The sequence below is a fragment of the Alosa alosa genome, chromosome 4 (genome assembly GCF_017589495.1).
Source record: "Alosa alosa isolate M-15738 ecotype Scorff River chromosome 4, AALO_Geno_1.1, whole genome shotgun sequence".
NCBI lineage: Eukaryota > Metazoa > Chordata > Actinopteri > Clupeiformes > Clupeidae > Alosa > Alosa alosa.
This window is the reverse complement of record NC_063192.1, coordinates 16,266,549-16,293,304: the sequence shown is the minus strand read 5'-3', so window position 1 is coordinate 16,293,304 and position 26,756 is coordinate 16,266,549. Positions and strand designations below refer to the sequence as shown.

General features: G+C 46.5%; 4 protein-coding genes across 4 annotated transcripts in view; 1 reads left to right on the top strand and 3 right to left on the bottom strand.

Moving 5' to 3' along the window:
• The window catches only part of tp73 (tumor protein p73), a 36,671-nt gene extending 35,321 nt beyond the window's left edge, over positions 1 to 1,350 (bottom strand). Inside the window, 2 exon segments of the mRNA XM_048240691.1 lie at positions 980 to 1,008; positions 1,094 to 1,350. The gene's annotated coding sequence lies outside the window, so the exon portion shown is untranslated.
• wrap73 (WD repeat containing, antisense to TP73) lies at positions 584 to 18,925 on the top strand. Its single transcript, XM_048240692.1, has 13 exons — positions 584 to 674; positions 1,496 to 1,583; positions 1,710 to 1,862; positions 2,485 to 2,601; positions 10,956 to 11,028; positions 12,081 to 12,184; positions 12,704 to 12,790; positions 12,963 to 13,097; positions 13,721 to 13,798; positions 13,934 to 14,036; positions 16,688 to 16,813; positions 17,706 to 17,897; positions 18,397 to 18,925. Exons 2-13 carry the CDS (start codon positions 1,515 to 1,517, stop codon positions 18,504 to 18,506), a joined length of 1,347 nt encoding a protein of 448 aa, XP_048096649.1. The 5' UTR covers positions 584 to 674; positions 1,496 to 1,514; the 3' UTR covers positions 18,507 to 18,925.
• A 91-nt stretch (positions 18,926 to 19,016) lies between these two features.
• On the bottom strand, positions 19,017 to 23,963 carry tprg1l (tumor protein p63 regulated 1-like). The gene is made up of 6 exons (XM_048240693.1): positions 23,539 to 23,963; positions 23,036 to 23,127; positions 22,532 to 22,582; positions 22,275 to 22,400; positions 21,922 to 22,075; positions 19,017 to 21,665 (listed from the first exon to the last, which is right to left on the bottom strand). Exons 1-6 carry the CDS (start codon positions 23,770 to 23,772, stop codon positions 21,471 to 21,473), a joined length of 852 nt encoding a protein of 283 aa, XP_048096650.1. The 5' UTR covers positions 23,773 to 23,963; the 3' UTR covers positions 19,017 to 21,470.
• Positions 23,964 to 24,674: 711 nt separating this feature from the next.
• The window catches only part of prdm16 (PR domain containing 16), a 242,352-nt gene continuing 240,270 nt past the window's right edge, over positions 24,675 to 26,756 (bottom strand). Inside the window, 1 exon segment of the mRNA XM_048241074.1 lies at positions 24,675 to 26,756. This exon segment is cut by the window's right edge and continues 2,352 nt beyond it. The gene's annotated coding sequence lies outside the window, so the exon portion shown is untranslated.

Here is a 26,756-nt window from a genome sequence, read left to right as displayed (position 1 = left end):
TAAGCTGTCTGAATTTTCTGATAATGCAGCTTAAGGAAAATAGGTTTTTGACTATGAGATTGTGCAGAGCCGGAGGGGTGGGTTGTGGGAATTAGGGGTGACAGGAGGAGGCGTTAGCCGCCGTTTGAGCGCACAGGAGCGGGAAACATTGTATCGACTCACTAGGGGGTAGGCTAGATATGCTGTGATGAGACAAAAAATGTTAAATAAAATTAGACAAGGTATGCATTAACCTCACAGATAATGCAAAAATAGTGCAATGTCTGGAATAGTCAGTTTAGTCCATGATGAGGGAGACGAGTCATTTTACCAAACCTTTCACAGAACAAGGCTATCATTAACCAGATGTAACAGATGTCAAGGACTTAAGATGAGCCAAGAGCATGTTGGTGCATGGAATGGTGGTACATGGAATGTTAATTTCAATCCTTGTTCATATGTTGTTGTTTTTTTATTCTACGATTGGTATATTTTCTATAGCCTACCTATCCACAAAAATCATGGTTTAGCGATGGTTAAGAGTCGAGGCCTCTGATTGGACGAAAGACCACCAATCAGTCACGTAGCACAGCTACCTCGCTTCCTAAGAAAGTAGTTCTATCCCTGGATGTTTCGAATCCGTTCAATTTGCCTCCTGATGATCTAACCTGTGTAAGAAATCCTCATAACACCGGGTGGGTTTCCATTGAATTCTGTTTTATGTGGATCACTGAGTCGTCAAAAAGAGTTTTGTTGTTTCTGGTTAACGTGCGAGAGATGAAACTTTATGTGGTAACACTGGCCGGCCGTCACTGCTGCTGTCAACGATAGAGCTATCAAGCTAACTTAGCTTTCAATGGCCACTTCGTAGTGGCTGGTCGTGTTCTCTCTCAATTTCGGTCAGCTTGCGAGCGTTTATCTGCAACTACTTTGGATTTAAAATCGTACAGTCCATAAAGGCTCAAGACTGATCATGGAAATTGTTCCTAGTTAAACGTACCTTTAGCTAACTCATGTTGCTCGACGTTGCTAGGAATCGAATGGGACACAACATTAGCATATTATCAAACGTAGCTCGATCGTTTGCTAATCGTATTGAACTTCACCAACTAACCTTAACGTTGGCTAGTTACCTAGAGAGCTGGTCATCTTACGTAGTGTTTTACATTAGCTCTTAAGGTAAAGTCCATGTAGCTCATGGCTGAGGTAATCACGTTAGTTAAGTTCGAGTCTTGCAGCAAACTTGCATTAGTTTGACTCAGTGTTGACACTGTAGCAGCCACCATACGTTAACGACCACCACTACACAGAGATACACCGCCCCATCTAGCGTTCATAATTGCAATGCTGTATGCAATTTTCAGGATTTGTTTAAGATGTCTTCTTGGTTACCCAGTTCACAATTCCTTTACCAAGCCGAAACCATAGTGGTGATTTCGTAGAAAATACTGAAAGGTGAATGAAGTTAACTCGCATTACAGAATAACAGTATTGATAATCAAATGTGTGTCTTTAGCCTGGTGAGCTTTTCGACCATGAATTTCTCGGAGGTGTTCAAGCAGACCAACCAACTATGCCGCGTCTCTCCCGATGGCAAATACTTGGTAAGAATACCTCCTCGTTCTGCATTTGTGGTTAAGTCGCCTTAAAAAGCGTATTTTGAGAAGTCATAATGTCCTTATCATCTTGCCGCTTCTCACTTGCTCCCCGTGACGTTGCCATACGCACAGGCGACCTGCGTGCAGTATCGACTGGTCATCAGGGACGTCAACACCCTACAGATCCTGCAGCTGTACACCTGCCTAGACCAGGTGGTTCACATGGAGTGGTCCTCCGACTCCCTCTTCATCCTCTGTGCCATGTACAAGCGAGGACTCGTCCAGGTATGCTCAGCTCTGTCACATCCTCGACCACCTCACATCTAACTCTTAAGTAAGACCACCAGTAGTGAGATACTGTTGGGGTTCAAAGCACCAATACTCAAGTTCAGAGGTTCTGTTTCCCAACAAATAAGAACAGCAGGTGTAGAGGAATGGGGTATGATATGGTGTAGTAGAGGGTGTTACTGTTGGCATCAACCTGTCAGATTTTCCCAGATTCTTTTTGGTAAGTCCTAGGCCAGTTTCCATGTATATAATGCCTATGTTTAGATTTTAGAAAATCAATGTTTAGATTTTTTAGATTCCTAAAAATAATTTGTTTTGGTGTACAATTGTACAATGTTATGCTCTGGTACATAAATGAGGGAAACATTCAACAGTGAGTCAGGCAGTCGCAAAGTGAAGCTAAGGAGTAGCTTACCGCTGCAGTGGAAGCCATCGCCAGTCTTTCATAGTGTGGCAGGAGGATGAGAATGGCTTAGGGTTTTAGACCAGCACACTCAGCCTCTTTCTCTCTCTCTCACACACACACACACACACACACACACACACACAGTAACACAGAGTCCAGCAGGTGTGTGTTGCTTTCTCTGACGAAGCGCCTCTTCTCGTTCGCCGTGCTCAGGTGTGGTCTCTGGAGCAGCCGGACTGGCACTGTAAGATTGACGAGGGCTCTATCGGTCTGCTGTCCTCGCGCTGGAGCCCCGACGGTCGCCACATCCTCAACACCACCGAGTTCCACGTAAGTGTGCGAGGGAGGGGCCGTCCTGCCGCTGGCTAGCCCCTCCCTCAGAAAAAAAAACACCCCTACCCCATCCCAACCCCCCCACAAAACCTCACCCCAGGCCCCTGTCCGTGGTTGGCCCGTGTCAACTGTTGCTGCCTGTAAGTAAAGTGCTGAAAATAACTCCAGCAGCGCCTCTGCTCCCGTTGATCTTCTTAACCCTCTAGTGACCATACTCAGCACTGCAGCAGCAATGTAGTGGGAAAGCTTCACCAGAGAGAGGGGAGTAGGGAAAGACTGCGGGTGAGAGGGAAGGTAGCTGGTTCACCTTATCTTTGATCTCTTTTAAAGCATATGTTCCACACTTTGGAACATTGCAGCTGTTTGTGACTTTTCTAACCCAGAAACACCTGTCTCTGTCTCCCTGTCTGACGCCTCAGCTGGTGTCATAGATTTGCATACTGTTGTCCTCATCGAAGCAAAGCAAATACACATCTTAGACACCGACACCACCTGCAGAAGACTCACCCTAGCACAAACCCAGGTGTACCCTACCTAACCTGGAATACCAGAAGATGGCCTTAAAGTCAAAGGTCAGGGGCTTACCTGTGGGGTTTGAAGCTCCCATGATTCCTTGGGATGATGGGCTTCCAGGTCAGTAGTTGCATTTGCTGTGTCCGTGCCCATGTTATTCAGTACAGCACCTCAGTTGAGCCTCGCAGAGGCTTTATAGGTCTTCTGTTGCAGGTCCATGCCTTCAGCAGAAGATGTGTTTTTTTTTTTTTTTTTTTTTTTTTATGAAGTACATATGTCAAAAATTGTCACACTGGAGTTGACGTGAATGAACAATTGGTGAACTGTATTGTATCTAAACGTATCCATTTCGAGTTCTGAGAAGCATTGTGAGAAGAACACACACACACACACACACACACACACACACACATAAATACACCCACTCCGTTCCACTGGTATCTGATATTATGCTCTTGGATATTCTCGCCATGCAAACACGCACCGAGGGGAAAGCCCCGTCTAAAACGCCCAGCAGGAAAAATGCCCGAGTGATGAACTACTTCATGCAAGCTCTGCCTGTTGAACACACACACACACACACACACACACACACACACACACACGTACACACACACACATCTGCCTGTACGTGTGGAAAAATACATTTGTCTGCCGTGTAGAGGGTGTATTATGTGACTTGGTGGGGGCCTGGTGGCGGGGGGGCGGGCACAAGGCCGTATGCTTGCTGTCTGTCTGTTTGGATTGCACCACCCAACTCACTAACACATATACACACACACACACACACACACACACTGGACACTGTTCCATTGCTGGGGCTGGCTGGCGTCTGAACCCGACTCCTCTTGACTAGTGACAGGTGCTGAAACACAGCACAACTGTGTCTGGGAATGAGCTGTGTGTGTGTGTCTGTGTCTGTGTCTGTGTCTGTCTGTTTGTCAGAAAGAGAGTGGTGCAATTATCACAGCCAAAAAACAGGACTGTAATAATGCCATACTGAACCCCCATGGTCTTTAGAAAAAGTACAGTTAAATTGGTAGAAAGTGGAATGTTTATGTCTTTAGCTTACCTTTGTGCATGTTAATGCCTAACTTTCAGTTACTAAAAAACACCTTCAAAACACTCACACACACACACACACACATTCTCAACACTCCTGTCATCCACTTAAGCCACGTGGACTGGGGTGGGCAGAGGCCTGTCTCCATGGCAATGCCATCCCCTGGTTGCTAAACAGCAGCTCGGATAAGCGGGTACCTGCGGTTTCTAATGCGCTCTGAGCACATTCTCCTCGCAGGGTGCCCAGTACGAGGCCCTCAGGTTAGGCTTAGGGTGGGGGGTGGAAAGGGGGTGTGTGGATCCTGGAGGAGTGGCAGTGGTCGAGGGGCCCCTCTCCGAGAGACTGACCTCACCTTCACCCTCCTCCAGTATTTCATTATGGCCGCCCCAGACAGGGAGAGAGCTGGACTACGGTTTCACTGCCCTCGTAAACAGGATGCTAAATTAACTTGTTTAGGGAACAGCTGCCCGTGTTATTGCTGTCCCAGTGTGTTTGCTTGTTCTCGGCCGAATCCAGACTCCCTATATCCCTCCCATGGTGTGTGTGTGTGTGTGTGTGTGTGTGTGTGTGTGTGTGTGTGTGTGTGTGTGTGTGTGTGTGTGTGTGTGTGTGTACACATGCACATGCCTGTGAGATGTGACACCGGGAACACAATCACAATATATCCCCTGGCCCTCCCACAGCTGACAATGCCATTGGAGTGGGGCTTGGGATTTTAAATAATCTCTACAGATATGTTAACTCAGAGCAGAGCTGACCACAGTAGCGCAGTCAGCAAAAGGCTGTAAGTATCAGGCCGGCCTTGGCCTCAGTCTCTCTCTTTCTCACACGCACTCGCGCGCACGCTACCCCAACTAAACCCGGCACTCGACAGTGAGCTGCGTGGCAATATTAAGGATAAGCTGACACCATTTGCAATGTGTTGAACATAGCCATTTAATGGAGCCCGAACCAGGCAGATTATCGTCCGATGTTTGAGATGGCTGATGGAGGTTTTTATAGGCTTCCACCAGAGGCCTGAGAGCATTCTGGAGCCGTTCCAGCCACGGGCCGGCCTTCCCCCATGGACCACTTCTACCGCCGCCAGGCCGACACTATGTCCCCGCACCATCAGTCTAATCCGCACCAGGAGTGAGTGATGATTAAGAATGTTCCAGAATGGTGCTCAAGGGCGGCACTTAACTCTACACCGCCAACACTGAAGCACGGAGCATAGCTGGGATGGCACCAGTAGTGTGTGTGTTGGTGTATGTGCAGACCCCCCCAATCCCGCACACTCGCTAACGCTTAGCATTCGGCCTACGTGGCTATTACAAATCTGTGCTGGTCAGCAGCTTCCAGAGTTTTTATCGTTTGACAGGGACAATCTATCACCTCTGGCTGCTGTCTGAGAAGATGTGTGGAGGGGTGGGGGGGGCATCTGGGTGGAGGAGTGCGTTGGAGCGCGTCTGGGCATTATGCGGCGTGTAACTGGAGAGTCGGGGGGGCCGTGCGGGCCGGGCTGGGGAAGGTTTTTGGGGCCGTGGAGTGAGGAAGCCTAATCCCCTGCTGACAGACAGGTCTATGTAAAGATTCCCAGTCGGCTGTGCGGCCGCATCGCTGCCTTTTGCTGTCTCTCTCAGTAGGCCCTCTGTGTCGTCGGGCCACACGACTGCGCAAATAAGGTCAATGCGGGTTTCATCCCTCTCTCTCACACACTCTTTCCCTCACTTTCTCTCTGTGTGTAGAAAGATGTTTAAATTGGAAAAGAGTCCTCAGTCTAGACTCTGGAGACACGCAAAGTGTTGTGTAGGTCTTTTAAGTAGGCAGTGCAGTGACACTGTATGATGATGATGATGATGATGGTGATTATGATGATGTGGTTGTGGATGGGTGTTTCCATCTCACTGAATTGCAGCTGTCACCATGGTTGACCCTTCAGCTGACCTGTTCAGGTGGTGTGTGTGTGTGTGTTTGTCTGCCTCTCTGGAGTGCATGGCGTCTGTTCCAGCGTCTAGGTTTACCCGGCGTTGTGCCCATTCAGATGCCAGCACACAGGGAGTGGGCATAGCTCACCTGCTGTGCTCTCTCCTGCCTGCACTCCGCAGCAGGGGTAGAGTTACAGCAATGCCAGTCATGCCTCCATCCTCTCCTCTCTCCCTCCGGCTAGTCTCCCCCTCTTTTTCCCTTACTTCTCTCCTCCTCACTCCTCTCTTGTCCTCTCTCCTCTCATCTCATCCTGACTTTCTTTCCTCCTCCCTCTGATTTCATCTGGACTCCTCCTCTCGTGTCATCTCGTCTCCTCTGCTCTCCTCTCATATCATGTCGTATCATCTTAACTTCTCTTACCTGCTTTCCTCTCCACTCTTAACCCTTAAAGGTGTAGGTTTTTGAACGTTTTAAGTTCCGCAACAATTGAAGGTTCTAAAATTCTATGTTGAATTCAATGAACCCAGATATTCTTTAGAACGTTCATTTCTCAACATTCCCATCACACCGGTGTGACGGTACTCCTTTAAGGGTTAAATCTTCTCTCCTCTTCTTTCATCTTATCCTCTTCTCTTTACTCTTCCTCTCCTCTCCTCTCCGCTCATCTTTCAAAACTGCCCATGTGTCCAGAGGCTCGACAGCAGGCAGCAGTCCAACACATGCTTTGGGTTCTATTGAATCTGTTTCCAAAGCATGGAGAGTGAGTGGGGGTGTCTGATGGGCTGGGATGGGCTTTGAGGGTGTAATGGCCTGGTACAGCTGGAACCCCCCGCATCCAGCCAGGGGTGCAGACAGAACCCCCAGGGGTCCAGAGCAGCTGAGGCCCATCAGGTGTCTGCGTGGAGAGGGGCTCAGGGGTGTGGGCAGGGGAATCTGATAGATACGCTGTCAGTGCTACAGCAGGGAGCAGTCTCATTTAGGGACCTCTTTACAGAGCTGCTTACATACATACATGTATACATGGGCGTTGATACATACATACATGTATACATGGGCGTTGATACATACATACTTACATAAATGTATACATGGGCGACGAGTCCCACCCACTTTTTATAATTGTTAGTTTGGACCTCCCAACTTTTGCCATGCGAAATATCAGTGCTGTTTTAAAACTGTTCGAATTTGTTCGAAATTAAAGCAATCATGTACAGTAGCCCACAAAATATATAAATTATTTGTTTTCTGTATGCCATGACGTCAATGGAAGAGGGTGATTTTATGAGCTATTAATGGCCTGTAAGGTGAAAGTAATGCACACACACACACAGACAGACACACACAGACAGACAGATACATTAATATCCCACTGCCAAGGCCTCACAGTGGCCGTTGGGATCAGTTACATTGACACGTTGGGTTTTGTGGACGTTGGACTTTGTCACCTGTGGAGGGCCGTATTTCTTTAGTGAAACATCGCTGGGGTGTTGGCCAGAAGCACAAAGACGTTTTAGCTCAGCATTTCATAGCACTCGACTCCCCAGCACGATAAGACTGTAGTATGCACAGACACACACACACAGACACACACACACAGACACACACAAACAGATTGGTTTACTGCTGCAGTAAAATAAAAAATAATGGCCTTGAATGTACCACAAGCCAGGCTTAAGTAGAGCTTGTTGCCTGACATCCGTATTGTTTACAATCGCTACTTTAAATAATGTTTTGACTGCCAGTAAAATATTGCTGGGTTGTTTTCACAGTCTGCAATGTGACCACATTTACTATATGGAGCATCCACTGATCCCTCTTGTCGTTTCCTACACATGGATGGCCGTTTAGATTTTACCTGTGTGAAATGCCAGTGTCCATCTATTCTGGCTTTAGAATTTGGACTGACTCCAAGCAATCAGTTCCACTGTCTTACTATCTCTGTCCCTTTGTCCATTCACTCCCCTGATTTGAAGCAGGACTTTTAAAGCCACACAATATAAGATTTTGGTGGTACAAAACAAAAAATTTACTTAGGCCGTGATCAGACAGGATGGGCTTTTTGCAGTAAGATCCACCTTTTTATATATATAATATATATCTATATATCTTGTTTTGTATGGGCAATAAGCGTTTTGCGCACTGCTCATGCCCCCAGAGCGCCTTGCATTTTTGCATTTTTGCCTCGAATTGACAAAAGTTCAACTGATGGTGGAAAAGCGCCCGTGTTTTATGAAAACGGAGCACGTCGCATTTTACAAAGCACGTCCTGTCTGATCGCACCCTTAGAGGGTCATACTGCTGTAGGCTACTACAACAAAGTTACAAAGTGCATCACCAGGCGTTTGGGGCCCACATCAGCAATATCAGAGACGGCTTTCTCAGTTTTCTGACTAAGTCAGTTTATCACCTAAATGAGCCGTTTGAAGCCGTTATTAGGAATGGAAGTGCACATTACAGTACCTATTGGATGTGTAGTCAGATATGCCATCTGATTGCTGTCACAAGATAAAGATGAAGAGAGCTGATCAACAACACACACAAGGCTGTGTGGCTTGTGAGCGATGCTGAGAGTGGTATGTTGGCCAGTGGCATACTGTATCTGCTTGTCTGGGTGTTGGGTGAGTGGGTCCAGTGTGTCTTGCAACCTTTAGGGATGGCAGTCGGAGGGCAAGATGTAACTTGTGTTTGTTGTGTGCTCGTTCGCTCATGTTGGACTGGCGAGGTCTGTGTGTACGTCTCATGCGTGTGTGTCCAGTGTGTCTACTCATTCCTCTCTACCCTACCGTGTGTGTGTATGTGTCTACTCATGCCTCTCAACTCTACCGTGTGTGTGTATGTGTGTACTCATTCCTCTCTACCCTACCGTGTGTGTGTATGTGTGTACTCATGCCTCTCAACTCTACCGTGTGTGTGCCACGCCCTGGCCCACTGGCGATGGCTGTGGGTCTTGTTAAAGCAAGGTGACAGGTCTCTGGCAGGATTCTCTCTCTCTCTCCCTCTGTCTCGTGTGTCATCCCATCACTTTTTTAGTTGTCGGCATACAGTTATACAGTTGTGGTGTGGCAGAGAGGCTGATTGTCCTGTAGACTAATTATCCTGTTAGCCTAAGGAGTAATTGTGACCTAAACATAGTTCAACGTAGACCGTCACACATTCAGTCCCTGCTGATATGATGGTACTTAAAAGTCAGTGATTCCGACGTTAATGGGGAAACGATCAGACGTCACAAACGAGCGTCCTCCTCCTCGTCCAACGTGGCTTTGGTCCCAGAGGTGTGAATGTTTGTGAAATTGGGAGTAAAGCTATTGTTGAGATATCAATTTCCTCTATTTTTAATCGCAGCAATGGGTAATGACTGCGTAAGATGATTGCTCCCCACTTGTAAATGGCCGAGGAGGCATGTGTGTGTGAGTGCAGTAGTGTGTGTGTGTGTGTGTGTGTGTGTGTGTGTGTGTGTGTGTGTGTGTGTGTGTGTGTGTGTGTGTGTGTGTGTGTGTGTGTGTGTGTGTGTGTGTGTGTGTGTGTAAGCCCCCGCTGAAGTGTGTATCTCCATGCCTCTAGGTTTTAATTGGTACATCTGTTTATTTCGTGTCGGCCCGAAGGCTGGTTTAATGTGGTTTAGTCCGGGCCGGGTCAGGTTCCAGTGGCCACGGCAGCGGCTCACCTCACAGCTGGTGAGTGTGTCTCTCTCTCTCTCTCTCTCTCTCTCTCTCTCTCTCTCTCTCTCTCTCTCTCTCTCTCTCTCTCTCTCTGTCTGGATGCTGGACACGGCACGACAGCGCCTAATATTTTGATCGTTGTTTATGTAGCAACACGACAGTCCGGAGCAGAAGCCAAGACTTCTTATGGGGCTACGGGTGAGGATTTGTGGGCATGGGGTGTGAGGGTGAGGAGGTTGGCATAGCTGGCTGCTGTGTAACCCTCCACTGGGCCTAGCGGGCGGCGGAGGGGGTCAGTGGGTGGATGGATTAGGCCACTGGGTTGGGCTCCGGGGCGCTTGGCACTCTGTGAAACCTCAGCCTCAGCACCCGCAAGTCTCTCAATCCATCATGGCTGCTCTCCAGGCTTTCAGCACGTCTCCTTAGGGTCCGAGGGCCTTTGGAACACTCGAGCCCGTCCAGCTGCCGCTGCCCCCGCTGAGCGCAGGGTGGTGCGTGGAGGTCTTAACGGACAGTCCTCGTCCAGCTGCATGGGTGTAGTTCAGATATGGGACAGATCTTTGAATGGGGGGGAAGAGAGTAGAGTATCATCCTCCACATGGATAAACTGTGCCTCCTTCAACACCTACCATACATGCTTTGCTTGGACGCTCATATCTTAAAGTCAGTTTTATCCCTGGTGTGATGGTGAAATGGCTATTTCCTCCTGTACATGTTGGAGTGAGGAGATTGTAGTGCACTCTTAGCTAAAAGGAATGCTTCAGATTATTCCTAACTAAAATTGAGATTAAATTAAGAATAAGAGTTTCCGCTAATAAAAAAAAAATAGGCTTTGGGGCTGTACTCATGAAACCAGGTGGTGAAAGCGGTCTCAGGTACCAGCTGCACTGAGAGGGGAACCTGCACGAGCGTCCTGCCCCAGAGTGCCCTGTTGTGGGCTGGGGAGTGGGATTAGTCCCCTGGCCTGCTGGGTAAGGGGGGGATCTGGGAGGTCGCAGGGTCTCACTGGCCTCATTAGGGTCCGGCTGATTGAGATCTTATTAATAGTCCTCTGTTGAAACACAACATACCCCCAGGGTCCTAGGGCCTGCTGCTGTCCGTGTTTATGGACAAGGCCCAGTTTTGAGTGGCAGCAGAGATGGCTGGAATACTTGAGATGTGGAGTGAGTGAGTGATGGTCAGCATGTTTGTTTGTTTGTCTCTTACAGCTGCGGGTCACAGTCTGGTCCCTGTGCAACAAATCAGTGTCCTACATCAAGTATCCCAAAGCCTGTCAGAAAGGTAAGGCAAAGTGTTAGTGTGTGTGTGTGTGTGTGTGTGTGTGTGTGTGTATTTGTTTGTGTGTATACATGTATCTGAGAGGATGACCGCATTATGTGTGTTTGCATGCGCGTGCATATGTGTTTGTGAGTGCTGTCCAAATTTGATGGTGAGTGTGTGTGTGTGTGTGTGTGTGTGTGTAGGGAGAGAGAGATTTTTGAGGAAGACTGATGATGAAAATGTGTGTGTGTGTGTGTGTATATGCGTGCGGACATGTTGAGTGGCGTAGGTGTTGATTTCGCTTAGATAAAAAGAGCCTTGGGGACAGCGCCTCGTTGACCCCAGGTGCTCGTGAATCTCTCACGTCCCGACACGCTCGCGCACACACACACACACACAGACACACACTTCAGTGACATGGCAATCACTGCCCAGCCAACTATGTGTCCGTGCTGTCAGCTGTACTATCCCACAGTAAATGGCACATTCTGGACATAGCCCTGCTGTCACCGTGACGCAGACTTACGGCAGGCAGACGCTGGTCACTGGCGGTCAGCGCGGCTCAGACGTCTCCTGACCTTCTCGGCTGGAGCCACCTGATAGCGTACGTGTGTGTGTTCTCTGAAGGGAGACAGGTGATATGAAATAAGGTGAAATGTGTGGGGTGGTCATGGGATTCCTCTATAAATCTGTCTCTGATGGACACACTTCTGAAAGCTAGCAGGCTAGAGACGTACTGAAGAAGACCAGAGAGTTCAGTCAGTTGATATGTGATCACGAATGCAGAAATTGCAAACATATGATAGTTTCTCCAACAACCTCACTGGCCCTTCCTAGGATCAGATCAATTCCATACCACATCTAGAATTCCAGATGGAACATGTGATTCTAGAAACCCAAGTGACATGTTTCATAAGATTCAGTGTAATATTTTTTCAGATGGAAATGAAATCTAACAGTCCAGAGTGAAAACTTGTTTCTGTATACAGTGTAAGAGTGCCCAGGGATCTAGATTGCAGACTGGGCGTGATCCCTCTCCGTGTGCTAACCTAAATATGTCTGTGTGATTTAAGGGATGGACTTCAGCACAGACGGACGCTATATGGCCTTAGCCGAGCGGAGAGACTGCAAAGACTTCATCAGTGTGTTCGTCTGCAATGACTGGCATCTCCTGAGGGTGAGAACAACACATACACACTCACACTCACTCACACATGCACACACACATTCACTCACTCACTCACTCACTCACACTCACACACACACACACGCACAGGTACCCACATACACACTTTCTGGCCACTGAAGATATACTGAGCAAATGGCTGTAATTTCCTAGGAGAGTGAATGAGTCCGCCGGGCCTTGTGCTTGAACTGTTTGTAAGTTATCTGTGTGGGTGCATACAGTATGTAGTTTGACACAGCGACACATGGTCTAATGTGAAAATCTCCCGTACAGTAAATCATCAGGGAGTAAATCAGTCCGTAACCATGACTGTCAGCCGGCCCGGCTCATCTCTCTGGTGTAGCGTGTGTGTGTGTGTGTGTGTGTGTGTGAGAGAGAGAGAGCTCAGTTACTAGACTCACACAATCTCAGTTTCATCTGATCTGAGATGCCACACTTCTGTGGAAATCTGCCACTTAAAGAAAAAACCTACCGTGTGTGTGTGTGTGTGTGTGTGTGTGTGTGTTTCAGCACTTTGAAACCGAGACTCAGGACCTGGCTGGGGTGGAGTGGTCTCCAAACGGTTGTGTGCTGGCAGTATGGGACACCTGCTTGGAGGTGCGTAGTCACATGTGTGTGTTTAGCACTTTGTGTGTTGGTGTTTGTGTGTCTCTGTGTGTTCAACCCTTTCACTGCATTTTCTCATTACATACGCTTCATACTACAATTTAATCTCAGCTATGTGTGTCTGTTATCTCTGTGTGTGTGTGTGTGTGTGTGTTATCTCCAGTATAAAGTGCTGCTGTACTCTCTGGACGGGCGTCTCTTGTCCACCTACAGTGCCTACGAGTGGTCTCTGGGCATCAAATCCATCGCTTGGAGCCCCAGTAGCCAGTTCCTGGCCATCGGCAGCTATGATGAGAAGGTGTGTCGGTGTGTGTGTGTGTGTGTGTCTGTGTGTATTCACCAGGGTGAATGAGTGCCCATATTTCACACTCTGTGTGGATCTCTGTAGCCCCAGTCCCATGGCTCAATTGGAATAAAAATGACACACATAAACACCTTGATCGGAATAAAACTGCTTATCCAACTAGAATTTTAATCGAAATGAAAGGGGTGGTGTATTCCGTTGTTATTCCAATTGAACTGCCATGTATATGGTCAATCTGGTTGCATGCTGTAGCTTCTCCAGCAAAAAAGCAAATCAGCAATGCCTGTTTCGATCAAAGATTCTAGAGCGCTGATCGGAATAGAATGTATCCCATGTAAACAGGTGGCACAGATTTTTCATTCAGAATAGTTTAGTCAGAATGACACCAAACGTCCATGTAAACGGGGCTTGTGTGTGACAAGTATAGGTTTACGTCTCTCTGGGTGTGTAAATGTCACGTTTAAATACTACAGCATTGTAGCAGTAACCAGCAATCTGTATGATCATGGCTTTGCTTTTACTGTGTTTGAATACTGGATTATTTACTGTGTGTGTGTGTGTGTGTGTGTGTGTGTGTGTGTGTGTATGTGTGTATATGTGTGTCTGTCTGTGTCTAGGTCCGGATCCTAAATCACATTACTTGGAAGAAGGTTGTTGAGTTTGAGCATCCAGCCACCATCAACAACACTAAAGCGGTATGTTGTTATTTTCACTAGTATGGTGTAGATGTATGCGTGAATCTGAATGATTTATGGTATAGTGTGCACCCAAATACACCCATCGTGTGTGTGTGTGTGTGTGTGTGTGTGTGTGTGTGTGTTTGATTGTAGGTGGTATATCGTGAGGTGGAGAAGCGGCCGACTATACCCTCCGATGACCTGTCCCTGCAGCAGATTAGTATGGGCAACAGCGTCTTCAACTCCCAGAGCAAATGTGAGTCTCTGTCCAGAGTATCTCACTTACAGTTTTATCCTTATGGAGCTCCTAGAGCAGAGTCTCTCCTTTCAAAATTCCGTTCGCCCAGTCTCTCTGTCTCAGTTTAACTCCCAGTGCAGATGTGAGCTCCCCAAAATCCAAACTCATGAGACCAGGGCCATTTATTGCAGACTGAGTGACTGACACGTCATCTCTCCCCAAAAGCCAAGCCAAGTGTTTCTTTCATCTGGTGGAACTCCAGTGCAATGGGATGTCTGTTCCCTTTCCACACACACACACACACACATCGCCAAGACACGCCAAGGCGCCGCCAGCCAAGCCATCACGCACACGCGCCGCACACACACACACACACAGACACGCTCACACACAAATATTGCAAAAACAGGAAATGCTGGAGGTAAGACATGTTCCCCTTATTATTATTATTATTATTATGATATCATCTACACAGAGCAACTGTTAGACCATCCTCAACCTACAGTGCTGCTCAGTCTCTCCCACACACAGACAGACAGACAAACAGACACGTCTCAGTTCCTGAGCCAAGCATGTGCACACAGGCATTCACACAGCATGTGTGTGGAATTCCCCTGGTCAGGAAGCGGGCCCTACAACACAGCCAAACACTCCAAACAAGTGTCCCCCTCTTACGCGGACAAAGCAAGTGTAGAGCTCTCTCTCTCCCCACACACACACACACACACACACACACACACACTCACACACAATCACAGCGGAAGTGTGACTCAGACCCCCTTAGTTAATGTGAGCCTCTCTCTTCTGTCCTTCTCATCCCATCACGCAGAGCAGGTGGCTGGCTCCGGAGTCACGGCCAATCCGGGCCACACCTGGTTCTTAGTCGACTGCCGTCTCGGTGACCACCACGGAATTACAAACAGAATTCCTATGTTCCAAGCCAGGCATGGAACAGGAAGCAGATTAACTTGATGGACATATTTGTGGCGCACGCTCAATGTCTAATCCTTCCTTAATTATTAACTACATTACAGGCCTAAGATGTTGTAACCCACGCTTGGATCCCAACATGAATAACATGAAGGGGAGGCTCCATGTAAAGAATGTAGAAAAACATCAGTGTTGTGGTAAAACTACTGCAAGTGTAGCATGCAGTGTTTCCTATACATTGACTTATTAGTGGCGGTCCACCACAATGTCAACATTGACCACCAAACAATGATTTTCCAGGTTAAAATTGATTTTCCTGGTACTAAATTGTGCTTAAATCTGGTTAGCATCATAACCACTCTGTGCTAATTTGTTAAAAACTGTTGCATTCAAGTTAATTCTGCAAACCTACCACCACAAATATAATTCAATTCTGTGAGAAACACTGGCATGTCTAAGGCTTTGTATGCACATCAAAAACTCTGACTTGCTGAACCAAAGCCTGATTATGGTCCTGCCAAAAAGTGAGCACTCTCCACACCTGCATTTCAGTCCACCTGCTGGGAGAGAGACGGTGGACATGCCGGCCCGAGTGGGAAGGGTCAGCGGACACCTGGCAGGGTTGTAACGGTGTGTCTGCGCACTTATCAGTGTTTGTGGTAATTACCAAAGATCTTAGAGTGGAGCGCTCTAGAATCTTTGGTTATAGCGGTCATGGAGTTGCAGAATGTCGCCGACATCCTCTCCGCTCCTTTTTAGTGCTGTGGTAGCTGCCCACCGCCCACTCTGCAGCTCTGGCCAACGTCCACGCCGAGCTCTGGGTGTCTCTGGGCAGGATCCCCATGACGTCCCATCCCTGCTGGACAGCTGAGGATGGGGTGGGGTGGGTTGGTCTCGGGGGTGTACTTGTGCCCTATAAAAGTGCACTCCATCTGTAAGGAGTCACTGTCTGCTTTTAGCCCCCCCCCGTGTTCCAAATCCCTGTCGCTTGCGTGTGTCGTCAGTGTGCAGACGCAGGAGCGCGCAGACGATCGTAAAGTCCGCCAGCATACCACTAGACTGGGAATGCCCCAGCAGTGGGCCACATCTCTGCTGTGCGTGTGTCTCCGTCTCCACGGGCATCTGGCCGTGTGTCTTGACTGTGTATGTAAGTGTGTGTGTGTGCGTTCGTGTGTGTGTGTGTGTTTGTGCTAGTGTTACCTGCTTGGGTGTCTAGACAGTCTCATGGCTGGCTGTGGTGGAAGTGTGAGCATAGTGAGAGTTCTTAAGGATCCCACTCAGCACCACTGACCACACAACTATTTTTATGGACACACACACAGCTACAGCTACTATACATGTGCACCATGCACATGTACATACAGACTGATACACTTGTATTTCATACACACACACACAGCTACTTGCATAGATACATAGATACTCAGATACAGCTACTTGCATAAATACATAGATACACTCAGATACACATAAATACACTCAGGACTAAGGAGGACTCTTTGACACACAAACACACACCCTTGGGCCCAGCATGGTGTGTGGTGTGGCCGTTAACCCTAGCCTGTCCCGGATGTCTGCTTATGGCACAGCTGTCTCATGTGGTTGGCTGCAGGCCTGGTGCACACTTGCCAGAGACAGTGACAGGGACTTATCAGGAATTATGAATGAACCTCCTTTATTTCTCTTTCCCTCCATTAATCTCTCCCTCTCTCTCTCTCTCTGTCGCTCTTTTTATCCAGATGAGATCTGCCAGCTGCCAGTCCAGGTGCCCACCGTCCAGCCCGACACCGACCGAGCCAACCCCAAAGTGGGCATCTCGTCTCTGGCCTTCTCTGCCGACAACCGCTACCTTGCCACCAAGAACGGTAAGGCTTTGGCCATCTTGCTCTAGCTGCCTTGAAACTTCCGCCGTCTTCAGAATAAGAAGACCCAAGGTCATGTGAAACCCTCTCTACACTGAAGTCTAACTAAATCAGTAATTCAGATTCAAAGAATGGGGCTCAGGTCAACCAGACCTGACAGGCCCTGGGTGTTTTTATCTCACAACACACTTTTACCTGGCAGTAGTGGAAAACAAAAGCTTGTTTACCTTATTACATGTTAGCTCATTTACCCTCATAACACGTTTTTAGCTGTAGTAGTGGAAACAAGAAGCTCATTTTGATTGTAGCCTCTGGAGCTTCAGAGCTGAGCCGTGACCAGTAGGTGGCGCAGTTCCTGTGTTTTCCCGCCTGCGTGCAGCTCCACAGGAATGTGCCCCCTGGTCCAGTTGGCACCGCAGGGAGCGGGGGCGGTGGCACAGACGGCCTGCCGAGTCAGGCTTAAGACTTCTGGTGCCCTGAGCTCCACAGGGTGCTACGTAGTGCCAGGCCACAATGCCCGGCCGCACTCTTACCCCCCCCCCCCCATCTCTCTCATCCACCCACTCTCCCAGCGCAGATCACATTTACATGTACTCTCCTCCAGGACCTTCCACATGTCACTCAGTGCTTATTGTAAATGAAGACGTAAACATCATCTACCACAAATGTCTTAGTAGATGCAAACAATATCAATAAATGGTCATCTATCAGACAACCCAAGACAATTAACATCAGTGAAAGTGTAAGTGTATCAGTGTAAACGTATTGGGATCATTGTGATCACCTTGTTACAGGTTGCAGTCACATGAATTTACCGTGTGTGTGTGTGTGTGTGTGTGTGTGTGTGTGTGTGTGTGTGTGTGTGTGTGTGTGTGTATGTGTGTGTATCCCCCAGATAACATGCCTACCTGTGTGTGGGTGTGGGATATGCAGCGTGTGGGGCTGCAGGCGGTACTGGAGCAGGCGTCAGTGGTGCGCTGCTTTGTCTGGGACCCCCGGCGCCCCCGCCTGGCCATGTGCACCGCCAACAACAAACTCTACATGTGGTCCCCCGCGGGTTGTGTGTCCGTCAGGGTACCTGTGGAAGGTGAGACGTGTGTGTATACACACACACACACACACACTACTTTGTGTTCCTCTGCAGGATGGGAGCAAACTCTACCTGTGGCCCTTGTTGGCATCAGGGTACCTAACACATAAACACGCACACACACAGTAATATAGAAAAACATGCCGTGAAGGTCACACACAAGATACTTTTTTGCCAAAGGGGTTTCTGTTGCAGTGACAGCAGTTTAAGGCAGCGATTGAAGTGACTGCAGTAAACCCCAACGCAACGCTCAGACCATAATAAGTTTTATCTCATTCCTACTAAGTTACATGAACGCTGTACTCTCGCGTTACGCTTTGAAAGTTGAACCAAGTTCAATGCTTCACTTGTTCAACGCTAGTGTTACGCTGTCACTTTAACTGATCCACCGCCTAACCATAGAGAACAATAGGAAATATGCTGCTTGCCGCTGGTCTGCCTGACTTGCACTGTGTATACAACATTATAGCTCTGTGTGTGTGTGTGTGTGTGTCAGGCTGTTTCCAGGTGCTGTCCTTGCTGTGGCACTGCAGTGGAGACTCCCTGATTCTGATTGGGAAGGATCAGCTGTGTCTATGCTACATGGAGACAGAGCAGCAGTCCTGAGTGGAATCAACACTCCTCTAGCCATTTCTCTCTCTCTTCATTCTGTTTTTTTTCTCTTTCACTGGTGGGGATGCTGCTGTTTTGGACTGCAGTAGCCACCACCCCCAACCCTCAGTTCAGAACACGGCACCATTGGTTCTGTGTTCCAAAGAGACCTAGCACTTGTCTGATTCCGACTACTGGAATCTTCTTGAACATTCCAGTGACTTCCAAATAAGCTCCTTCTAGAACATTTCAGTGGAAAGCACGGTAGGACTGTTGTTCTATGATAGCGTCTGTCCAAATTTTGTATCTATTTATTTTTGTGTATTTAAGAGACCTCTTTGATCATGTTTTATAGTTTCATATGATGATCCTTTGTAAATGAGTGCAACAATTTTGTAGAAAAGTTATTTTTGAATAAAATTTGTAGTTTATAATGTGTTTTCATAAAACGCATATTGCAAGTTGCAACAACAGTACAGAGAACATTTGCCAGGTAAAAGTAAAGGATTTGACTGCACAACAATATATTAAGAACAATTTGGCCATTTTAATCCACTTACGTCACAGTTATGCTACAATTGAAATCATACAAAGGCAAATAAATTATATCACTAAAATAACTTCACATGAACACAATGGTTGAGATAATTTGTTAAAGCAAATTACAGTTCACACATTAAATGTCAAATCTAAATGTTCATCAGCTTGAATAAAAGTGCTCAAGTGTAATAGTGATAACACTGCACTACGGTTTAAGCAACTCCTAGAGGAGGGCAGAGATTTGAACTCAACAGCATGGGTATCATGCAGGGACGGCATGCGAGGCATTCGGCTACGCCAACTCACCTTTAACTTGGCAAAAAAGCAGGTGTGTGTGTGTGTGTGGAGGGGGAGTGAATCAGAGGATCCTACGATAAGGTTCCTGTAGCCATGACAACTGAAAGGGGGAACACTAGAGAGATGAGCAGTGGTGTTTGGAGTGCCATCACCGCGGCACGATGCATAGAGTGCGTGAGAAGCAGGAGGAGTCTTCTGCTAGAACCCGTATCTACTGGTCAAGCGATCCATTTCATATCTGTTACGTCAATCCTGGAACTGATACACTGGCCTAAAGGGAAGAACTTACAGTAAAGGTGAGGAAAACTGCAGTTTAGTGCCCTGTGGAACTCCGCTTTAATTCATCTGGAGATTTAATGCTAAGATTTAAATTATTCACAACCCTCTAATCACAGGTCACAGCAAAGACCAGTCTTCTGGTTAAAGGTTAAGCAGTGATCAGAGTCAGCCAAAATGAGGCAACGAGGGGAACACATTCACACACACACAGCCATTTTACACCCCTAAATAACAGCTGAGGTTTGTCTCAACTAGGGCACACACTATTCTCTGGGATGACTGTGAATAAAACGTGACAGTAATGGTAAAGGCTAAATGGATAAAAGGTAATTAAACCAAACTCCCAATGTCTAGCTTCAGGCAGCTACAGGCTGCAAGATGAACCTGGGTCCCTAGGCCTCAATGACAAGCACTGTCTGTTTATAATGGCAACTAACAAAACCTTACACACCTCGACATATTACTAGAGTAAAGCATTCACCTTAGTAAGAAAGTCAAAAAGATTTTAAAAAAACCTCTCAAGACGAAGGATATCAACCTTTAGGCTTAAAATATGTGGGCCTGCATTACAGGAAACCAGTAATGGCAATCTATCTAGTGAAGTCTCCATAGGCCAACTGAGAAGTAGAAATCCTCTACTGAGTCACACATCGGAACATTTATCCGTTTCGTTACGCACCATTTCATTGTGTTTCCTACACCCTTGCAAAGAGAAAGTGATCTCAGTCAAAGCCTAACACATTATCATTGTTACTTGATATCTCCATCAGCCTGTAATGACCATGACCCCTTCCCCACTGTCCTTAAGAAACCCTGCACACATTAAGCACACACACAAATATGCATTCAGTTGGTGTGTTTGTGTCCTTTTTGATCGTATCCTGGAGCCATGGCAGAAGAAGGAACAACACAAACAAACATAGCCGCTCTCAGACGTCGAACAAGGGCCACATTTAACTTGTTGGAGGAGGATGCTTGGAGTCTGCTCTCCCAGCGGTGAGGCGCAGCCTTGGGTAAGTAAGGCGCTTCCCATAACCCCACGGCTGAATACGAGCGCTTCCAAAAGTGGACACAAACACACCAGTCATGCAACGGAACTGGCACTAGGGAAGTCTCAGACTAAGCTCGATGTGCTATTTATGGAAAAGGCTACGACCTATGTGTTAAAGCAGCATCAGACATGGTATGTCATTCCAAAGATTTTGTCCGGCAGACATGCAGAAGACACTATGATGTTCATAAACACACACATCAAAAGAACAGGCTCACAGCTAACTTGTTTAAAAGCATTCACCAATCCCATGGCAACGGTGAAAGGTTCTGGAATGGCATGGACCCAGTAATGGTGCCAGAGGAGACATGCTCTGGGGCACTGGTGGGTATTGATTGGTGGACTCCCTGAGCTACACTTTTCAGTGTAACTAAGTCACAGGTGGTGTGTGCGTGTGTGTGTCTGGAGATTTGTGTGTGTTTTCAGGGACATTCCTAGGCCCCTTTGGAGACCGGCCGAAAAGAAACACAAACATGGCCTGGTGGTTTTTCAGTATGTGTTTCAGTGAGGGGGCGCGCATTCATGAAGCATCTCAAAGCAATATCACTGCTCTGGGAGCAGTCTGCCCGTCTCACCTTTGAGAGGCAGACAGCTAATCCTGGAGCAGCAAGCCAAGCCTGAGACACCCAATCAAAAACACCCTCCACCACACACGTCAAACAGCCAATCAGCGAAGGCAGTGCAGCAGGAAAGAAAAAATTGCGCTAAACAGATTTAACAAAAGAAACAAACCAACAAAACAAACAAACAAAAAAACAAAACCCCAGAAGCCTTAAGAGAAGGCCTGAGAAGAGGAAGAGGGGGGACGCCACTCAAAAGCCGATCTTGCCGCGGGTCATGGAGTAGCCCAGCTTGGCCTCGTTGTTGATGAAGGACATGATGCCCAGGTAGGTCTCAATCACCAGGGGGCACTCCAGCAGCAGCACCCCGTTGGAGCGGCCGGGGATAGGGTGCTCCTTATGGGCCTTCTTCACCGCCTGGACCAGCTGAGTCTTAAAGTTCTCCAACTGATGACAGCACAGAGATGCGACACACGTGAGACATGACCGAGGCTCTGTGTGTGTGTGTGTATGTATGTATGTGAGAACGAGAGAGAGAGCCTACCTGGCATAAAGACATAGAGAGAGAGAGAGAGAGAGAGAGAGAGAGAGAGAGAGAGAGAGAGAGAGAGAGAGAGAGAGAGAGAGAGAGAGAGAGAGAGAGAGAGAGAGAGAGAGAGAGAGAGAGAGAGAGAGAGAGAGAGAGAGAGAGAGAGGCGCCTACCTGGCAGAGCGAGGCGACTTTCTCATCTGCACGGGCCATGGTGTGCTCGGTGAAGGTGGAGTAGGGCACATCAGTGGACCAGGGGTTCCACCGGTTCACGAAGGAGGGACGTGGACGCTTGTCCCACTGCACACGCACACCAATGCCCTCTCTCCTACACACACACACACACACACACACACAAAAAGAGAGAGAGACACAAACAAATAAACAAACCCCTACGAACAACAAATAAACACAATATGAAAGATGCAAATGAACACAATACTCACACATATAAACATGTCAAAGACCTTTAACAACATCAGTCACACAGGGATCCCAGTGCTGACTGAGCTGAATGGGGGTCTTACTTGTTGAGCGATTTGGGGGGAAACTCAAACTCGCCCACAGAGATGGTGTCCACCGCATTGAGAGAGATTCGGATCACCTGCTGGCAGAGCAGGTTGATGAAGTCGTACTTGCACACCAGCAAAGACCTGCAGCAGTCACACATCAATGAAATCAATCGAATTAAAACCATCTTGCAAAAGAGAAAGTGCCATTAATCAACAGATCAAACTAATCTTTATGTGTAGAGTAAGAGACAGCGTTATTATCAGTATCTTACCTTTCAGTAATAAGCACAAGCCTCTCCTTTTCGTTGTTCCAATGGTCAATTCTACAGAGAGAAAAATGGGCATGTCAAATGAATCAATTCAAATAAATAATAATCTCTTGGGTGGTGCTATTGCTCAGCTGCCAACTTTTCTAATGATCTAATGATGATCATGGCACCAACAGTAGACTTGACTACTTGAAATTTATTAGGCATAAATGGCCTGTAGGCCTGTCATTAACAGCATTTGGGGCTATACACTGAAAACACAGGAAAACATAACACACAGGTGAAGGCAATATCTTAATCACAGCTCAGTAATAACAGCATAAATCATAGTCATAGGCCTACTGATTAGATTGTTATAATCATTAGTATTAAATGAGGGTGGCCCATTCCAAAAACAATATCCTTTCCCACAAATGCTTTGTCATGAAGCCCTAACACAATATAGACAAAGGCCATGTCAGGCTAAACCAAGCAAGTGGCTATCAGCTGTTCTGACCCTTCACTCACTCTGCTAGCAGCCACACGCTGAGCACTTCCCCGTCTTCCGATGGTAAGGCCACCGTCCGGATGTCGTTCACCGCCTGCTCAATAGTCCCCGGCTGGGTAGGGAGAGAAAGAGAAAGTGGAGAGTGATTATTCAGATGTAATTTACGGTAATTAACAGTCAAGAAATGGGCCAGTCTGTAAACATCAAGGATTATCAATAAACTATAGAAATAAGATGACAATCTATAAACTGATGTCAATTCGTCTACTACTTCTATGAAACCTGGGCTACCGAGGTTATCTCTTTACATGCAATCAGTTTACAGACATTATATGGTCTACTCTAAACACTATGGAAATAAGCTACTAATGTAATATTAGGTATTGTAGCTGTTGAAAAATCAGGAGGATCAACTCCCTTGCTCATCAAGTGCTTCCGCTTCAAGACCGTACGACCCTGCAATCGGAGAACATCAGTCTCATTGCTTGAGTATGCAAATACAACTATCATACCAAATACTCACCCTGAACACGAAGTAATCTTTGACTTTCGCCTGCATCGTAGGGTTGTGAATATGGAAAGGCTTAAGTGTTTGCAAAGGGGAGCAGCAGGCGACAGCTGAACCGAACCCCCGGCTAGCTACGGCCCCTGGCGGCGTGAAAGCTACCTCCACCCCATCCTCAACCTCACCGTCGATGGCGTGGAGTACCGCAGCACCGGGGCTCTCCGGCTCCACAGAGTCATTTAGCTGAAGCATCTCATTCAATATAACCCCAGTGGATCCTTTGGTGATTTACCAATACGAAAAAGATTAAGCGTACTGCCCTACAGTACTCGAAGTCATAACATCACGGTCGCACTTGCAGAGGCTTGGCCAGTCCGTCACACTGTTAAAACGATGTTGATGTTATTTCTCTCCCCTCTGTGGGGATGGGAGGGAACTACTTGGTGGTCTTGGTATCACTTCCCTTATTATTTCCTCTCTTAAAGGGACAGCGTGCTCCGGTACAAGCAAGTTGGTCTATCCTACTTGTAGATTCGGAAGGTGAGAAATTACTGATAAGACAAACACACCAACAAATAATAAACTAATAAATACCTGCTATGCCTAGCCTACTTTTGCTTAGGCTAGGACACGCTTAGCCTTAGGCTATTTAGACTTCAATACAAACTCTTAGTGGCTAGCTTGCAGGCCCTAAGTAGGCCTATGGGTTTTAAAATGTTTTAAATGAATAGGAAGTTAGCCACTGGCCAGTTTTTGTGGTTCCAGAGCCCGTCTACGGATTAGACATTCTCTGGTGGTTCTAATACAAGCAATGACTTTATACCTTTGGTTTTATAGGTCAAAGGTCATTTGAAGTTATTTTGTGACAAATTATTCTTTTACTGAGGATATGTTGAGGAGCCTATACTCTATGATTCAATATTACAGTCAAAACATATCATGTAGGCTTGTTTTGATTTTATTTGCATCAGCAAGCCTAACTTATTCTTTGGCTGTCCTGATGGAACTCACAAAACAAGTAGATATTTTGAGAAGCACAGAAATATACGTACAGTTACATAGGCTACTGTTGTTAGTCAACAGAAACATAAAGTACAGTCTGCTGAAATGACAGTAAAATACATTGTTCAGGATTTAACAAAGACCACAATGCCTTTCATATAAAAAGCACACAGGTTTTTATTGCATATCAATTTCATGTATAAATTCTTCATAGCATTGGAAAGATTACATTTGGTATACATTTCTATTCTACAGAATTAACATCAGATCATGTGTGTTTCCATGAAATTTCTCTAAAGTACATCTTCAATAATCACAAGCATCAAAAAGAACTGCAATTTCAGAATTTTCAGTATTATTCTACAATCCTTTCATTTTTTTTCAATAATTCCTCTCCCACAACAAGCATATCGTTTTCTTTAATAGCAATCTGCCCATTGCATTTAAGGCAGTAAAGGACTTGAAGTCAAACCTACTAACCTAACCACATGTTCAATAAGTGCATCTACAAATTTATTATTTTTTATTTCATTTTTTTTCTTTACTTTAAGATACACATTTCACAAATGGACACCATTATGACCGCTAAAACACAAGTCATGCACAATATTTTTTTTAATAAACAGAACAGAGGCGATATACAACTCAGACCCAAATGAAACGAGCACCATCCATTTAAACCCATATTTTAATGAATTTTTCAGACATATGCAACATCCTTGTTTCAAAATATTATACACTTTTATAAAAACGAAGCCTATGACTTTTACTTTTTGTAGGCTACTGTAACAGTGGGGAAAGAACAGCATTCGAGTTCATTTCATTCGTCAGTTTCTAATCAGATCTGGCGATGTGATAGCCTATTTTATAATCAAAGTTATCTTTCCAACGTGGATACATTACCCCCATGCCTACAGCGCTCGCCTTTGACAGTAGTATGTGACAAGAATGACTTCATACGTAAAACACGTTGATATCTCATAACCCCCATAAAACCTGCAATGCATCTGATATCAATAAGGTAGGCTATACTGCAGAAAAATTGTGAACTTCCACTATTAGTGAGCAGAGAGAAATGTAGGCTATGCTGCCTAGTAGTGAGTGAAAGATGTAGCAGACCAGTATTATGTCGCCATCTGCTGGCACACATACATACTACAGTGCTTCAGTTTCAGTTCATAGAATAAAAACAATCAGTCAGAGAGAGTGGGTTGATCAGATATGTCATCATGGGTATACTGTGTTACATCTAGCATTACTGGCAAAAATGTGTTTATTTTGAAAGCATTCCATTGATGTTCACTATTAGATCATACAAACTCTCAATCAAAAACCTATGATTCCAACTTCCTATATTTTCTCCCATAAAGGCCCACCCCACACCTTAAGCAGGCCATTGGGTTTCTGTAGAGAGGACAGAGATGACGCTGGCAGGGTAGGTTTGCTCTGGCAAGTGCAGGGTCACCTAAACCCAATGTAAGGATAAGCTAGTATACTGATTCCCCCGTGAGTGAGTTAAAGTGCTTGTTTGAACCTATTCAGCCTCTTCTTCAGGGTCGTGACATGACCAGCGACTAGGTAACAGAGCACAGTTCTGGCGACTAGGTCCAACCCTTGCAATCACCCACGACATGAATGCCCACCATTTAAGTGCTATAGTGAATGCTGCATACAGACCAGAGAGCAGGCTGAAGGAGTCTGCAGTAAAACAGGAGAAGATGAAGGAGAAAGATGTCTTTTTCACAGAGAGGAAAGAGGGTTAAAGGAACAAACAAGAACCTGATAGCCTTCTTCTCCCACCTTCAGAGAACAGGCGGTTCTTGCATTAAAAAAAGAAAATGTGAGCATGTCGCTACAATCAAAGATGTACACATTCATTATGTCCATTTCAAACTTTTGTTTGTGTTTTGTATGGTTAACTGTTGTCTCCCCCACATCCTCCCTCTTATCCGCCCTCCCTCTCTCTCTCTCTCTCTCTCTCTCTCTCCCCACTGTACGTTTTATTCTGTGGCTTCACAGTTCAAAGGAGTCTTTCATTGTCACCGGATCCCTCCCTATTTTGATCAGGCAGACAGACGGAAAGACAGAAGGATGGACACAGTCTGAAGGTTTGTCGCCCAGTCCTGTGCCCTGGGTCCATACACCACCTCTGCACAGACACAGTCTCAGCATGGCCGGGCTACCTCTGCCTGAGCATGCATCCTCTGTTCTAGTCTCAGCTGCGGCGTGGGTTC